The sequence below is a fragment of the Mytilus trossulus genome, chromosome 12 (genome assembly GCF_036588685.1).
Source record: "Mytilus trossulus isolate FHL-02 chromosome 12, PNRI_Mtr1.1.1.hap1, whole genome shotgun sequence".
Taxonomy (NCBI): domain Eukaryota; kingdom Metazoa; phylum Mollusca; class Bivalvia; order Mytilida; family Mytilidae; genus Mytilus; species Mytilus trossulus.
In genome coordinates this window covers 29704527-29722757 of record NC_086384.1, presented here as the reverse complement: position 1 = coordinate 29722757, position 18231 = coordinate 29704527, and the positions used below count along the sequence as shown (strand labels likewise).

General features: G+C 30.3%; 1 protein-coding gene across 1 annotated transcript; it reads right to left on the bottom strand.

Annotated features, from left to right (window-relative positions):
• Positions 1-3323: 3323 nt before the first annotated feature.
• On the bottom strand, positions 3324-16720 carry LOC134693122 (uncharacterized). The gene is made up of 11 exons (XM_063553829.1): positions 16436-16720; positions 13998-14157; positions 12064-12281; positions 10977-11246; positions 9726-9776; positions 7869-7913; positions 6577-6618; positions 6028-6072; positions 5734-5775; positions 5188-5232; positions 3324-4016 (listed from the first exon to the last, which is right to left on the bottom strand). The coding sequence occupies exons 1-11, from the start codon at positions 16506-16508 to the stop codon at positions 3688-3690; spliced, it is 1320 nt and encodes a 439-aa protein (XP_063409899.1). The 5' UTR covers positions 16509-16720; the 3' UTR covers positions 3324-3687.
• Positions 16721-18231: the final 1511 nt, after the last annotated feature.

Below are 18231 nucleotides of genomic sequence, written 5' to 3'. Positions count from 1 at the left end.
GAAAAAATAGCGACAATTAATAAATCAAACGTTTTATATTATAAAACAATTCATGTTTAACAAGAGATACGCCGAAATACATATAACGCACGGCTATGCCAGGTAAAATGATATTATATCTTCACAAGTGTGCCACATGTGGAGCAAGATCTGCTTATCCTTCCGGAGCACATGAGATCACCCCTATTTTTTGGTGGGGTTCGTGTTGTTTATTCTTTAGTTTTCTATGTTGTGTCATGTGTACTATTGTTTTTCTGTTTATCTTTTTCATGTTTAGCCATGGCGTTGTCACTTTGTTTTAGATTTATGAGTTTGACTGTCCCTTTGGTATCTTTCGTCCCTCTTTCACAAAATAATATATATCAGTCTGCATTCAACATGTTCAATATTGATATTATGATTACTTAAGTAAATAAAGTCAAAATATGTCCGATCTGCCTATTTTTGGATATCAAAATTCAAAACTATTGAAATTCAAGTTTCCCTACTTCACAAAATCTTGTTAGTCACTATAAACAGAACGTATCCTCAGTTTTGTTATTTAAAATTTTAAAATTCAATGAACCACAATTTTACCATAAGTCTTTTCTTGCGATCTTGAAATTAATAATAATATTGATCGTGATAGTATCAATAAGTGCTTTTAAATAAACACATTAAAAACAATATTTGCCTATAACCAAAAAATGAGCGGCTAAGGTAATTTATGCCTTGGATAAGAAAAGTTTGTAAATAGAAAAATAATTAAAATGACCAACTCACACCACATCTTCCTATATCTATATATCATTTATTTTCATGTCAACACAGAAGGGCTGACTACTGGGCTGGTGATACCCTCGAGTAAAATGTTCTAAATGATTTAATGACAATCAATTATCCTTTAAATCAAGATTGTAGGTCCGGCCTTTGTGATAAGTGTTTGTCTTCATATATTATACATATGAGAGTGTTTGTGTTATTGATTATAAGGATATCATATACGAATGTTTACACGGAAACAATCATTTACAGAAAATAATTATTAGTTTTATCTGAAAACAATCAAGAGACAAACAATGGATTTATAAGAGGTATTACTTTATCAATATTCCCCACTTTAATTTACATAGGAAAATAATTTTAATATAGCAAAAAAAAAAATATTTTCCAATTGTGATTATTTGAATTCTTGTATGTAAAAAACATATTTTAGATTGAAATCGATTCATTGCAACACGAGAAGTCTTATATACATTTAACAAATAATAATTATAAGCGATTCTTTTTCTTACCACAATCCAAGATACTTTTGTTTCAATCAAATATTTCCCTTGATCATTTGATGATGTTGATTAAAGTTTGTTTATATTTATTAAATTATCTTAGTGCTATTGTTTCAATTTTTCTATTAGCCCCCTTTTTAACATGATGTTTAAATAAAAAAATCCAAATTACACAACATAGTTCAAAAGGTTAACGATTCAAAAATAATATTAAAAAGAAAGAGACAAAAAAAGGAACACTTTGATCTATTTTAATGTTTGAAAGAAAATGATAAGTTCGAAGTGTTTTTGAACTTGGGATATCCTCTTATCTTTTGTACATTCAGTTATTGTAAAAAAGTTTAAAAAATAACTATACCACTCCAGAGCTTAATGATATAATGTCAACAGACAGACAACAGACAGACATCCACATCATTATAAGGTTTCCTTTTTTGCGAGATGCCAATGGATAGAATAGATAAGTATGGTGTTTTGTAATTATAATTTGTAATATATGTTGCTAAAGAGAAATGGACGTTTTAAAAGGAATATATATTTCAGGTATATTTCGTTATGCTACTTCAATTGTTCATCCACCAAATGAGAAAGTTTAAATTTTATCTAACAAAAACAACACATTATACATTTCATTCGTCTGCAGCGATATCATGAATTAACCATCAGTAGGAAGGCTCAGAGTCGAATATCGGGGCTTTTTATAGCTGACTATGCGGTGTGCGCTTTGCTTATTGTTGAAAGCCGTACGGTGACGAATAGTTGTTAATGTCTGTGTTATTTTGTCCTCTTGTGGATAATTGTCTCATTGGCAATGATACCACATCTTCTTTTTTTTTTATATTTGCATGAGAATTCTTACTTTAGTTTCTTGATAATTTATCAAATCTAATGTGACGGTACCCAAATTGCACCTATTTTGACAGTTTTTTAACCTACGTCTTTCTATGATCAAAACAAAAATTTCATGTGTGTTTATTTTGTAACCGTATCATTCTTTATTATATACATGTAGGTACACCAATTTAATTTTCAATCCATATTAAACCATAGAAAAAATAGATAAATGAATGTTTGTAACAAATACCTTTTTGTTCATTTAGATCACTTTTTGTGAACGTCGCATGGCGGCGTTTTCTTACATTTTTCTTTCACAGTGCAAGCTTCATCTGTTGACATGAAATGTGATCATTAAGAATATTTTTGAGTATATTTACCTGTTTTGTAAGACGTGTATAATGTCATATATACAGAAATACAAATTATCTAGTCTTAAAGAAAACTTTTATGAATTTCTCTGTTGTGTATTTTCTTGATGCTTATTCTTTAGTTTTCTAGGTTGTGACATTTGAACTATTTGTTTGTCCGTTTGTCCTTTCATTTTTAGCCATGTTGTTGTCAGTTTATGTTCGATTAATAAATTTGATTGTCCCACTGGTAACTTTCGTCCGTCTTAAATTGGTGCAATTTTGTTTACTCGGTGCAATTTGGGTACCGTGACGCTATATACGAATTTGTTATGAATCATATCAGTACCGAAGTACTGACTACTGAGATGGTGATACATTCGATAATAAAGGAAGTGTTGTATCAGTGCCAATGAAACAATTTTCAATCCAAGTATCAATTTTATAAAAGGTTAACAAAGCACGACATTTAACAAAGAACCTTTTAACAAACCAAATAGCAAACCATACAAGCCCACGCACTAACTTCAAAGGGATAATAGAATACAAGATTCGTGCACGAACATACAAAGGTTCTTGTTGTATAAATCGACCTTTGCAACATATCTTTTGTTGTCTGTTGAATGGATTCGTATCAGCTTTTATCAAACCACACTTTTCCCCTAGGAGCAGTTACATGGTCCTAGGCATAAGATCGATCCACCCTCTCTCCTTAACTACAATTTCTTTAGATCTTTTGTTGTGTGCTTGTTTTGCATTGACAAAGCTTAACCACACTAGACTTAAAACTATCAATCAGCATAGTTTTTACAACAATTTTAATATTCATATTCATATTTTTGAGCTATTGTCTTTATACATATCGCCTTTAAATTTTCCTAAATGTGGATTGTGAACAACATGAACCAATACGTACACAATTTTGAACAAATCTTCCTTTGTTCATACATGAAAAATGATATAAAAAATATAATCTTTTATTTGAACACTTTTTGTACATCTTGTTGACTATTTGTTGACTTGTTGACTATGTGCTAGCAGAAACCCTTAATGACGTGAATTATAGCACCTTTTTTTCTTAAAAAGACCATGCAATTATAACATTTAACTCACATGAAATGAAACTAATCTTGTGTAGAATGGCCGGTATAAATCGACACTAAAACTCGTGTTGCATTTTCTAAACGTATAATAATAAACATATACATTCATTGAAATGGAAACAATTTATCAGAATTTTAATCTTTTTCCAGATCTTTATATTTCTTCTTTTTGACATTACAAAGACGTAAATGGCGTGTAAGCGTTGGACAGTCTAACACAATAGCTATCACCAACAGACTAACTAATACAACTAAAGCAAAACCACCGAAAACTTTAGATGACGGTCTACTATCATCTGCACATTTTAGTCGACGACGGTACGACGATAAGGATGTCTTGTCTACGGTCAAGTTCTTTCTGAGGTCTTCTGCAATTTCTAAAGCAACTTCTAAAGTTATATTTGCTGAAATACTAGTTGCATTGCATTTTTCAGCTGGAGGACAAAACTCACATACTGTCAGGTCTAAAATATTTAAAGAATTATATTTTAATTTGCCATAAATTTCAGACAATTGTCTAATAAATGTGTATTAGTTTTAGTGTGTATGTGTGTTTCTAATCAAAATATCATTTAACAACACATAAAAAAATATTTTGAAAATGTTATTACAAACATCAATAGTTTCCATGTTACAAAACATGGTCGAAATGGTCAACTTCGTGGAAATAAACAAGAAACCAGAATTAACAACACGACCAAGGTAAATTCAAAAAGGAGGGGGGGGTTAAATAAAACTTTTAAAAAATTCTAATGTTTGACAATATCAACCACAGGAAAGAATTGAAAACAATTGTCATATTGTTTACCTGCTATAAGTCTTTTCCGAAAAATATTGTGCATTTAACATCCCACGTGCATGACATTGTTTCTAATCCCATAATAACAAAATATTTTATAATCACCACCTGTCAACTGACATAATTGATTTATTTGATAACAATCAAAATTCAATATTGTATAATATATAATTTAAAATTTAAAATGTTAAATGATCCTATGATAGTGAACCAATTGCTCAAGTTGTCTTAGTATTTGCTGACCTTATGTTTACATATATAGCAAATATGTATTGGTTTTTTTTCATTGCTGTAGTTAAACATGTTAAAGTTCATGAACAGCAATCGCTAGTAAAACAACAAAAGTGTCGAACTCCCAGGAAACCACAGGACATTTTAGCATTCCAAAGCTATAGGTTAACTGTGTTTTAATTGATAAATGAAATGTGCTTATTATCGTAAAAGATTACTTGCTTGTTTAAATTAGGACTGTTAAAATGATTATTTTTGTACTATTTTTCTTTGTGGGATATATTGTATCATTCTAAAGAGAATGGCTGAAGATAATTTTACTAAAAACGTTTTATGAAGGTTTGAAATTGACCCCGCGAATTGTGTGTTTTTTTAATCTGGCTAAATTGTCTTATCTAAATTCTTGCTCAAGAAAAATTGATGTTTCTACTAATAGACAACAATTTCAGTTTGGCATAAATCAGTGTAAATGTTAAATTGACAAAATTTAAAAAACGAAAATTTGGCGCCTCCATAATTTACGATAAAGTCAGCTTTCAAATTTATATTTGAAAAAAAGTGTTCATACTTATCATCTTGCATAGAGATTTTTAAACTTTACTTACTGGTTGGTTCTTCTGTTGTGTGTTGCAGTGGAGATGAAAACACACCTTAAATACGAAGGATGTAATTAAACGTTTTTGTTATTGTGCAAATTAATTTTATTTCGTATTGATTTGTTTTTTTTAAGTGTTGAAGTGAATTGATGAACCCATTCACAGCATGTGTATCACCTTTGGGTTTAAGTAGAATTTAAGCTGTAAAGATTTCGTTTAACTGTTGACTGTTGTGTGATTATTTGCTTTTAACTATGAATATACGTCTTTCTTCCAGTTATGCTTTCCAGTGGCCTATTTGTTGTGAAGAAATCATCAAGTGTTGACTTTAAATCATATATATTTTTTTTAATTTTTTTTTTATTTTTTTTTATAGTTCTTTGATTTATTAAACATTACATGATTTAGTAGACCAATTTAAAAAAAAACGAAAGTGTAGCATTTTAGGTATTTAACGATAAAGTTGAAACTTAAAGGAAAATTTTAAGAAAATGAAAATTGTCATTCGTCAGTGTCCATACTCGTTCTATTGCAAAGAAATGTACATGTACTTACTAGTTGATTGTTCTGTTGTGTTCAGTGAAAACGAAGAAACACCTAAAACATAAGTACTATGATTAAATATTTTAATCATTTTGCAACTGTTTTTGTTGTCTAAAAATTGATGTTTCTACTAATAGACAACAATTTCAGTTTGGCATCAATCAGTGTAAATGTAAAATTGACAAATTTAAAAAACGAAAATTTGGCGCCTCCATAATTTACGATAAAGTTAGCTTTCAAATTTATATTTCAAAAAAAAGTGTTCATACTTATCATCTTGCATAGAGATTTTTAAACTTTACTTACTGGTTGGTTCTTCTGTTGTGTGTTGCAGTGGAGATGAAAACACACCTTAAATACGAAGGATGTAATTAAACGTTTTTGTTAATGTGCAAATTAATTTTATTTCGTATTGATTTGTTTTTCTTAAGTGTTGAGGTGAATTGATGAACCCATTCACAGCATGTGTATCACCTTTGGGTTTAAGTAGAATTTAAGCTGTAAAGATTTCGTTTAACTGTTGACTGTTGTGTGATTATTTGCTCTTAACTATGAATATGCGTCTTTCTTCCAGTTATGCTTTTAAGTGGCCTATTTGTTGTGAAGAAATCATCAAGTGTTGACTTTAAATCATATATATTTTTTTTTCTTTTTTTTTTTTTTTTTTTTTTATAGTTCTTTGATTTATTACACATTACATGATTTAGAAGACCAATTTAAAAAAAAAACGAAAGTGTAGCATTTTAGGTATTTAACGATAAAGTTGAAACTGAAAGGAAAATTTTAAGAAAATGAAAATTGTCATTCGTCAGTGTCCATACTCGTTCTATTGCAAAGAAATGTACATGTACTTACTAGTTGATTGTTCTGTTGTGTTCAGTGAAAACGAAGAAACACCTAAAACATAAGTACTATGATTAAATATTTTAATCATTTTGCAACTGTTTTTGTTGTCTAATGATTGGTACGTTTGTATCTTTACTTTTGTATCTTAACTTTTGTATCTCTACTTTTGTATCTTCATTTTTGTATCTTTACTTTTGTATCTTTACTTTTGTATCTTTACTTTTGTATCTTTACTTTTGTATCTTCATTTTTGTATCTTTACTTTTGTATCTTTACTTTTGTATCTTTACTTTTGTATCTTTACTTTTGTATCTTCATTTTTGTATCTTTACTTTTGTATCTTTACTTTTGTATCTTTACTTTTGTATTTCATAAATAAAAATAAAAGTAATATTCCTGTAGCATGAATACACAGATAATAACTCCATGTTGGCATATCATAGTGTACAAATTTATGACCCGTGACATTAGTAATGTGCCATTTGTCTAGTGTCAGCTCTTATCTAATTTATCGTGAATTTTCTGTAACATTTCATCGCAAAGATAACCGAGACTACAACCTGTGATACAACAACTTGTTGTTTCTAAGGATTAAATATAAACAACTGCACTGTGTGGCAACAGAACATTGTTAATAGATACGACAAAGCTGAAATTCAAGACAAAATTTGAGGAAAAAAACAATACAGGAAACAGTTGTATACCGCGGTTTTTAAGTAATAAATCGATTGAGATAAAACAAATCCGGTCTACAAACTAAACCCCAAGGAAGCACATTTCCTATTGTCTTGATAGAGGAATACGTTTAATTAGAAAGCTATTAAACAAAGAGTCCCAAAATTTGAAGTTGAAATCAACTTTTCGTTAATTGTACGGCCATCATCACGAGTTTGTTGACCTAATAAGATCTAATAAATTAAACGATTTATAGATGATAGCGGATATGTTCATAATGTTCATACATAATCTCGTTACTACAATCCAGTCCCCTCTCCCGGTTTGATCTCAGACTGCCAAATTAGACGTATGATTAGGTTTGTACTAACAGTAAAAACATGACGGATTTTACATGTTTAGCCGGATCTGATTACCCTATCGGAGCACTTGAGAGATCAACCCCAGTTTTGTGTTTCTCAGTTTATGTTTCCTATTCTGTTTCATTAACTTTTATTTTTCTGCTTTTCTTTTTTTTATATTTTAGCCATGGTATTGTCAGTTTGTTTTCGATTAATGAATGTGCCTTTGTATCTTTTGCATCGCCATTGCAAAAGATATTAAATCAAAATGCCTTATGTACCTACCAGTGATTTGTTCTGTAGTATTCTGCACCGTAAAAGAAAATTCACCTAAAATAGGAATAGTGTAAATAAACATTTTTATCACTGTCCAATCTAGTTGTGTTTTGTTTTAAATAGATCCTACTGGATGTTCGAGTTTTAGTAGAATTCTAACTATGACACATTAGTTCACTCTCATCTTTTTTTTCTTATGATTTTTATGAAATAAAAAAATGTCTGATACCACTTATATCGGTTAGAAGTCAAATACAGTACCAAATATAATAATTGAAAGATCCATTGTGCGATTGACTAGCATTTCTAAACATTCGAGTAACAACAAACACAGAAAAGATTCCTTAGGATGTTACTCTCAATCCTGTTTAAACTTCTTTATGAACCTAAATCAAAAGTGGAATTGTATCTGATAAAACAGTTGTTTTATGCATTTTGAAATTATTAACTATAACCTCAGGTTTCAACTGATTCAGACAAAGTTGGCTTTAGATGGATTTGATTATTTATTTTAGGTATTTTTGACATATAGCTCTTCAACGGTTAAGGTACTTATACATCTTTGAATTCATATGTTTGGCTTTGAGCGTTCCTGATGAAGGTATATGTAAATCCAAAATAGCGCGTAGGACGCAAAAAATTATTAAACGTGTTGTTTTCCAATTTATTACAGTGAAAATTAAAAATAATAGAAACTAAAGAAACAGTGTCATGAGTGTATTTACGTGTTTTGGTAAAAACGACAATTCGCCGTATCAGAATCTAATGCATCCTGGGTAATATTTTCCAAAGCGTACACCAAAGCGTTTTGATTGGTTTAAAACGTTATAAACAATGGAAATTCAACCAATGACGTAACGTTATTTTCACTTTGGGGTACGAACAATGAAATTACTCATGATGCTTTAGATTCTGAAACGACAATTACATATAAGTTATTTAGCAGACTAGTACCAAATACATTGTGAAATCGAGTCACTTGTTAAAATGGTTATCATTTTATATATTTATATACGCTTATGTTCTTTGTCAATATGCCAGTTCTGTTTCTTTGATACATACATGTATGACGCAGCTCTAGATCTGAACTTATACATACCGTCATTATGTTATTGTGATATTTTAATATTTGTATTCCTTTCTTTCATTTTCGCTTATGTCTATATACCTTTTATGCTTCATTGGTACATATGACGTTGTACTGATCTTATACATACCGTCATTATGTTATTGTGAGATTTGGATTTTTGTATTCCCTTCTTTCATTTTCGATAATGTGCTTTTTCTATATGACTTTTTTGTTTTTTTGTTTGAAATTTGTTTGTTTTATAGTGACTAATCATGTTAAAATTATAACACAATGTTGGCTGCTGTACACGTATTTTTGACATTTTTATGTCTGATTGTTTTGTTCACATATCGATGCCAATATAATGGAATTGGATGCGACTTTCATACAAGTGAAAGGTTTAAGCTAGCTATAAAACCAGGTTCAATCCACCATTGTTGTACAAAAACTACTATTTTTTGCAAAATACCTGTACCCAGTCAAGAAAATTTTGAATAGGGACTTTCTGTTTTGGATTTTTTTCTCGTAGTTCAGTATTTTTGTGATTTTAATTTGTACTTCCATAAAGTTCTAGTGTTATGTAACAGATATCCAGCTGTAAATCAATTTGATATAACAATTGTTTAATTTAATGAATACGTCATACACACTTTAGGTACACTATCAGATATCAAATGTGATTCCAAAGTGCATTAATTTCTCATGTTTCTTCGATTTGCCTTAAACATCTTTACAAAAGCTTACACCTAAAACTGAGGATGTGTGAATACATACGCATTTATTAAAACAAAACTTACAATTGAATGTGTTGTTGTATACTGTCTCCTCTTCAACAAGTATCCAGTGCACTGAAATTGAAAATCTGTATTGAGTACCCGTTATCTTTTCGCATGTTTGGTCGATGCCTCTGCTGGTGGACGTTTCGTCCCCGAGGGTATCACCAGCCCAGTAGTCAGCACTTCGGTGTTGATATGTATATCAATTATGTGGTCATTTTTATAAATTTCCTGTTTACAAAACTTTGAATTTTTCGAAAAACTAAGGATTTCTTATCCCAGGCATAGATTACCTTAGCCGTATTTGGCACAACTTTTTGGAATTTTGGATCCTCAGTGCTCTTCAACTTTGTATTTGTTTGGTTTATAACTATTTCGATATGAGCGTCACTGATGAGTCTTATGTAGACGAAACGCGCGTCTGGCGTACTAAATTATAATCCTGGTACCTTTGATAACTATTGACATTTTAGTAATTTTTTGTCAAGTGTTGATAATAACAGCCCTACTGCTATCGCAATAAGAATTCTTCGTACTGACATGACTTGAATGGTTGTATTTGTACATTTTCAGTAATAAATTAATATATAATTCATTAATTCTGCTAAAATAACACATGCAACTTCCTCATCGTAATATAAAATCAAAGTAGGTAAAGATACGTAAGTAAACATACTGTTGATTTCGTCTAATAATTTTAGATTTGACAAATATTTCATAGAATGCACAGCATTAAAAGTTAAGATTTAAGAAGTTAAAAATTTAATAAGCATATTAAGGATGTTCGCTGCTCAGTTTCATAATAAATAACTTTTCATAAAACTTGTATGTATTGGTAGGGAATAAATTGAGGGATCAAAATAGCCAAAAAAATATAGGGGTCCATGAGCTTGTTTTCGAGATATTAGCCATTGGATTTTTGGCGGGAAAATGTTCTCTCTTGATTTTTCATAGCTTTATCATTGACCAGTTCAAGTTCTCAAATACTATTATAAAATAAATAAAATTTTATAAGACTTTAACAAATGACTTATAATTATACATGTAAAAGATTTATAAAAAGAAAAATGGGGGTTCATGGGGATTTTTTTTTAGGCATTCAAATGGATTAAAGCAGAGGATTCCAAAAACCTGACAAAAATCCCGAAACATGACAAGCAGACATCCTTAATCTCAACATATATACTTATAACATCTGTTTCCTTTATATTTCTTTTTTTTCTGCAATTATGGCAATACTTTTTTCCTTTGAATTGGTAAATACTTGATTACCTCTGTTTGCAGTCTTGATGTAAGTTGAACTATTTGATATTGATCCGAAACTTAAACTCAAATCATGTGAAACATCTACATCATAAGTCGTATCTGTCCAGAATGTGCAGTTATTTTCCTCAAAAGTACAATACACACAGCTAAACAATGATAAACACCAACTCTCACAATCCTCTTTTGTGAAATTGTATATCATGGGTCGCATTGAAAGACGAGCAGGTACACTTATTTCTGTTATATCAACGGAATCATATGTTTCCTTTTGAATTACTATATAACAGAAAAATATATAAGTGAAACATTATCACCATAACTGTTTGAAGATTTAACAATAGATAAAGCTTTCTATCGTTTTATTTGTTATTCGCATCAGATCTTGTCTAATGCTTAGTTCGTTTCTCATGTTCCTGTGTGTGTTGCATTTTAATGTTGTGTCGTCATTTTCTTGTATTTAATGCGTTCCCCTCGGTTTTGGTTTATGACCCGGATTTGTTTTTGTCCATCGATTTATGAGTTTTGAACATCGGTATACTACTGTTGCCTTTATTTACATCAATGTAGCTAAAAAAAACTATTGTGACCAACACTATTTGTGTAACTATAGTGTTTATTATATTTTATTTCATATATAAAAAATAATCAACTAAAAATGTCGGTAGAAACTTCCTATAAACCATGATTAGCCCGGTCATATTTACATAAATAGAATTTAAAACCTAAAATGGTAAAAAAAAAAAAGTTTTCAGCAAATTAGGTTATAGTCAGAAAAAAATGACATTTAATGAACTAAACGAGGTATTTCTGTAAACGTATTTAACAATAACCAAATATGATAGGATTGTCAATACCAAATCGTTTTTCCAAATTCAAGCGGACAATCATATTAACAACTAAATAGCATTGACTGACCATTATTAATATGAAATCTACGGTATTACAGATGTGTTATAGTCTATAATGATATTATTTGAAGCACAGTTAAGACTAATAGTTTTTTTTTTAGGAATTCCTTATACTAGTAGTCAACAATAATACGGATAACATTAAAAATAATTTAAGGAAACCAAGAATTTGATTTTAAACTTACACTTTCCGGTAGTACATAAAAACGGATACTTGAGAAGACAGTCTGAAAACTCAATTGTTCCAGTTCCTGTAACGTCTATAAACAAGCACTGTGTTGAATTTGTCATTTCAATAGGTAATCCATAATTCCAATCCATAACACTGCAAGTCTTTGCTGAATACATGTCTGTTTGGAGTTCTGGTTTGATACTGCCAAGCCAAAATCGACCCGACTGCCATCTTAAAGTAACATCAAAGCGTATTTTATTTTTTTGCCAATCATTCCGGAAATTGCACGTTTGTGTCTTGTATAAACATGTATCATATGATAGGTCAATTGAAAACAAATGGTAAAACCCTTTGTCTTTGGTATAATGTAGATAGAAACTTGTATTTTGAACAATACTACCGTATAGCGGGTTATTTTCGCGGGAATCAAATTTGCGTTTATTTTCGCGTATAGAACGAAATCGCCAAAATAATTTCCGCCAAATTGAAAGTGTACATGCAAATATATTGATAAAAGTTTGGAATTCGCCAAAATATTTGGTGAACCTTGTTATGTTTAAACGTATGTTGAAAGATATTTAGTGTCTGCAACATATGTTATGGGAATGTTATTATTGTCTTTATTGAAAAGCTCGAAAGTAAAAATAGACATTAAAAGGCGCACAAAAACAGCTTTAGTCTTTGAGTGAAAAAATATATGCCTGAATAAGGTGGCAGTATATTTCCACTGTTTTTCATAGGTCTATGAGAAACAGACAAATATAGGTTCCATTATTGCAACAAGTATGCTACGATATTTCTTCAGCCGAGACAGTTAAATTTTAAAATTAAAAGCGTGAGGCTTTTCGCGCTTTAAAAATAATAAAGAAATAAAGAAATATCGTAATACCCGAAATAAAGTGACAGGATATCTCATCATTTGTATCCTTCTATATGAACTTTCTGTTTTTATATGTGACGTCATCAAGCATGGTCATCATTTTTCCAGGACGTCACAATACGAAATTCAGAAGAAATCAAGAAAACTTATCGTCATAATAAATTTTCAACCAATCTATTGCTTGGAACAAATATTTTACTTATGATGAGAAATTTCTTTCTCGCACCGCTAAAGAAATGTGAAAATTGCATAAAAATTAGAGAAGTCGAGGTAAGAAAACAAACACTTTTGTTTTGAGAATTAAATGCTTCTTTTTCGTAAATTCATTGGGGTGTATTATCGTTGACCGACGCACATGTTTTATATTCTTTCTGATTGTCCTTTATTTACCTGTCCACCTAATTGTGTCATAATAAATGTTTACAATTCATTTCAAAGTGTATTTTAATTTCTCTATGTCGCAGGATTGCTGTTAGCCAATCAAAATACCTTATTATAATGAAATGTACGTCAAATGTCATTATAAAGGAAACAAAACCCTAACGAAGAAATGATAGACAACAAAAAGAAATCAATCGTATCAATCACAGAACACGATTGAATTATCTTTTCTAAATATTCGTTGTAAATGTGACTTCATCTTAGTTCGCTTTATCTCGTAAAGCCAAAGAAAAAGTAGGGAATCGATATGCATCTATCCTCCATTTTGTGTTGAACCTTTTTTACTATTGGTGATATGAATTAAAATTGAAAGGACATTTGTTTCACAACTCACTTATAACCTAGTACAAAATAATAAGTTGTATACCGCTTTTCAAAATCGAAATCCGGGTTACAAACTAAAACTGATCGAAACGTATCAAATATACGAGAACTACGACACAACAGAGACACATCACAGAAATGTAACACACACAGAAACGAACTATAATGTAAAAAAATTCCTGATGTTAATCTACGTATGGTGTAGATACCTGACCTAAAAATGACAACCCTAATTTCACTAATATTCATACATCAGATTAAAAACATTTCAATGAAGGAATGAAATCGATCAATAATATTACCCATGTTTTTCTAATCCTAATGCTAGATACTTCCTCATTACTGACGATCTAGCTTCGACGATTTTCATTCCTTTAGATTGACATCCTGTGAAAGCTTCATACCAGGTAACACTGTTGTTGACAACATACAACGTCCTATTGTATGCATAGCCAACCCCAGCTGCAAAATATAAAATAAAACATGTAACATTTAAAAATCATTTTTCTTTAATTTTTAGCCGATTTATCGTTTTCCTAACCTGTTGATTATTTTTATAAAATCAACGTGAGGTTTGTTTTATGTCAGCTATTCATTGGCCGAAATTCGATTATGACGTCAAATGTTCTCACTTTCTTCTGAATTTGTGGCGTGATAGAAAAAGGTGATCATGTCTGGTGACGTAACATAGTAAAAACATATGTTTTTAGAAGAAGGAAATACGTTGGCTGCATACTGCATATCAATATTTAGAGAAACTTGTTCCACCACAAAATATCGTGTATTACGATGTTTATCCGCTCTCGGCAGTTAAATTTTAAAACTTAAAACGCTCGGGTAAGCCTCGCGTTCTAAAGTTAAAAATTTAACTGTCTCGAGGCATAAATATCATATCACAAGTAGTGGTAGAATCTGTGTAGTATTTAGCTGCATTCCTCCAGAGACAGTACTCAAATGTCAATATATCTATTTGGAATATCAAGTAACTTCTACGCTTTCACAATGATATAGATTGAACTGTCAATCTATTTTGGACTAAAATGAGTAAGATTTTGATAAATATAAGATAAACTATAATTTTTATTATGAGTCGCTATAAATTCGAAATTAAATCTGAAGAAACATAAACATGATAAATGCATATTAATGATTTTAGAAGAAGAACATGTTACTTTTTAAAACAAGAAATAGTATTGAAACATAGTTGCAACAATAGCCAATAAATACATGCACGTTGTTTGTTTATTTGATCATTTCAATTAAGGTAGAACAAAAAAATGTACCACGTGCTTCTTAATTTTAGAAAGAAGGAATGTATAAGTGTATGTGACAGAAAAATCGAACATCACAACAATATACAATGGTTTTTTTTTCTTTCAAATTATTTGGAAAAAATAGCAAAATGAACTGTTATATATGACACATACTTAAAGTTCAGATCATGCAGATACTAATAAGTTGTCTATATTTGTTATTTTTAGTTCTTCGTTTATTCTAAAAAACATTGATGCTTAACATATATGATATTATATACTACAAATGCAAGGCAAACATATATATTTAGCCTTATTTAATATCAAGTAAGTTCCTTTTTTTTTAATACATTTCATTTCAGAGTAAAGCAATTGTGGATTTGTTTTTATCTTACCTCCTCTACATTTTCTATGAATATGATTACTTAAAAGTGTCCGCGTGGAGACCGTGCATATTCCATATTAGGTCAGTAGGGAGGTGATGCTTATTTCATACACGGTTAGAAGTGGTGATGCGTCCATTTATAAAAACAAAAACCATACTGAGAAAACATCTTAAATGTTTCAACAGGTGACAACAATTATGATAAAGATTGAAACAAATCCATAAAACATATTTAAACTAAAAAAGTTGTTGTATTTTGGCATCTGTTTTTTATAGGATTAATGGAAATAGTTTCTTAATGTTAACAGTATTAAAGAATTGCTCATTTTTATAGGTCTCTAGTCTACATTTCATACGTTAAGATAGTCGGTTAGATGAATTCATAAATAGTGTGCCAGTGACGTAATACGGTATATATGGGGTCAGTAAATTCCACATGGGGATTCGAGCTTCGCTCACACCCTTATGCAATTTACTGACCCAATGTATACCGTATTAGGTCACTACCACATTATGTACATAACTAATGGTAACAGTGAACATATTTGACCAGTTGAAATAAATATGCCAGTGGTTTTATTATTATCAATTTGATCATTGCGCTCATTATAAATGACCAATATGATTATACATCATGGTAAATGATGCATTTCGTTACTATGGAAATAATTCAAACTAAAGATCTGGCGTTGTGCAAGTATCAATAACAGAGTATGTTTTGTTATATTTCAATGATTAAAACATAAAAGATTGAACGGGGTATGTGTCAGAGAGTAAACAACCCAACATCATAGAAAGAAACAGCCTCAGCTGACAACACATTACTTTTGTATGGATTTAAAAGGGAAAAAAATCAGTGATGTTTTACCAGTAACAGATTAAAAAAAATACTTTTGGTGGTTTATTGTTCTAAGTAGTTACTAATGTAATCAATAGCCTGTCGACACTGAGGTTGCGAGCTCGAACCCCTCGTGCGTGTTCGCTCGACTCTAATCTTAATTGCCCCGGGCACACCGGCTTCCTCCACCAATAAATACCGTCTGCCAAGAAATAGCCTAAATGCCGTGTTTTAAAATCAATCAATTAATAAAAAAAAACTTACCGGTGATATTGATGCAGTCGCAACAGATGAAACAGCAACAAGCAAGCGTAAGTAGAAACAATCCTTCCTTCATTACAGCAATATAAATTCTTTTTGGTATGCTATGCTTCTTCTTTGAGCGGCATTATCATCTCTGCATTTGGAAACAAGAAAATAATAATGTCAAATTTCCAGTTAACTTTGATTTGTTTAACAATAAGTATTAGAACTACCTATGGACAGTTTCAGACATATCATGCTTAAATTAACAAGTTCCATTTACATTTAACTATGCCATTCTTTAAGTTATTGAACATTGAAGGTAAATGGTACATTCAATAACAATCGACAATTCATATATAATTTATTAGTTTATAACAAACAAATATCGATTTCTAATTAACGTAAATCAACATTTAATAGAGCTCAAATGATTAACTGATACCAAATGAACGTATAAATCATGAATTCTAGGTTCAGACTTGGTTGTTGCTTTCGACGTTTAACGCGATAATTGTTAATTGCTTTGTTCATTTTGTTGTCCTTGAATAATTAAAGACTAAATAATTGTTCAAGTTGTTTTATGGTTTATCTCAATATCAGTACAAACTTGAAGACAAAGTATTTATTTGTTAACAGCTAATAATAACTTACTCCTTACAAATACATTGATTGTTTGTTGCGCGAATGGCTGATTATTTATAATAGGCCTTTCAAAAACACGTAAATGATACGTTACTTCTTATAAATATCCTTTTACTCGTATAATTATAATAATAATGCCACATTTAAACGTATGGTATAATTAAGCCGAACACAAAAGAACAATCATCGAATGTTAAACCTTAATCATGTAATAAGAAGGTTCCCGATTCCGATTCTGCATGGGAAACATTTGAATATCAAAACACATTAAAAAAAAACAAATTAAAGATACCATTTTACTTTCACATATGCATTTGGAAGGGTTTGTGATGCTCAGCTTTAGATTCTGCTTTAGTTCTGTGAAATATTGATACTAATCACAAGTTATATAACAAATTGAATGTGTCTTTTGGTTTCATTTGTAGTTGGGTAACTGTTTTAGTTGACAATAAACCACGCTATATGTTTGCATAATCTACACTTTAGAATAAATAAGAAAACAAATATTTAATGAACCCAAGGGCCAGTTTTACAGCAAATACACACATATATATATATATATACGTTTCGACGATAAAGTGTACCGTCAGGTAGTAGGTATTCCTATTGGCACTAACTAAATAGCAAATTTATTTCTATAGTGCTATGAGTTTCAGTTTATGACCAAACTCAGTAAAGACCCATCATTGATGTATTTGGTTGTTACATTCAAAAATACCTACAGTTATATGGATGGTATTTTTTCGTTGAATAATTCAGAGTTCTCTAAATTTGCCCCGAAATTTACTCAAAAGAACTTACTTTTAACTAAATCTAACAGAATCAGCAGCAGTTGTCCTTTTCTAGATATAGACATTTCAATTTCAATTTCAAACGGGAAACTGCATACTTGAATTAAGTAAAATTGTCTGTACCTGTATAAAACTTATGATAAATAATATTTCACATCCTAAATTGTACGGTAAATTGTACTTAAAGCGAGGAAATCACTATGTGATCCGTGTATACTCATCAATACTTTAAATAAACTTATAATAGGCCTTTATGGGTTCGTGTTGTTTATTCTTTAGTTTTCTATGTTGTGTCATGTGTACTATTGTTTTCTGTGTCTTTTTCATTTTTAGCCATGGCGTTGTCAGTTTGTTTTGGATTTACGAGCTTGACTGTCCCTA

What these genes read in the sequence shown, in the direction of transcription:
- LOC134693122 (XM_063553829.1), bottom strand. Translation starts at nt 16,508, where the DNA reads ATGAAGGAAGGATTGTTTCTACTTACGCTTGCTTGTTGCTGTTTCATC. An exon ending in CGACTGCATCAATATCACCG is followed by an intron (nt 14,158 to 16,435) that starts GTAAGTTTTTTT and finishes TATATTTTGCAG; the next exon opens with CTGGGGTTGGCTATGCATAC. An exon ending in ATACAACAACACATTCAATT is followed by an intron (nt 7,914 to 9,725) that starts GTAAGTTTTGTT and finishes TTCCTATTTTAG; the next exon opens with GTGAATTTTCTTTTACGGTG.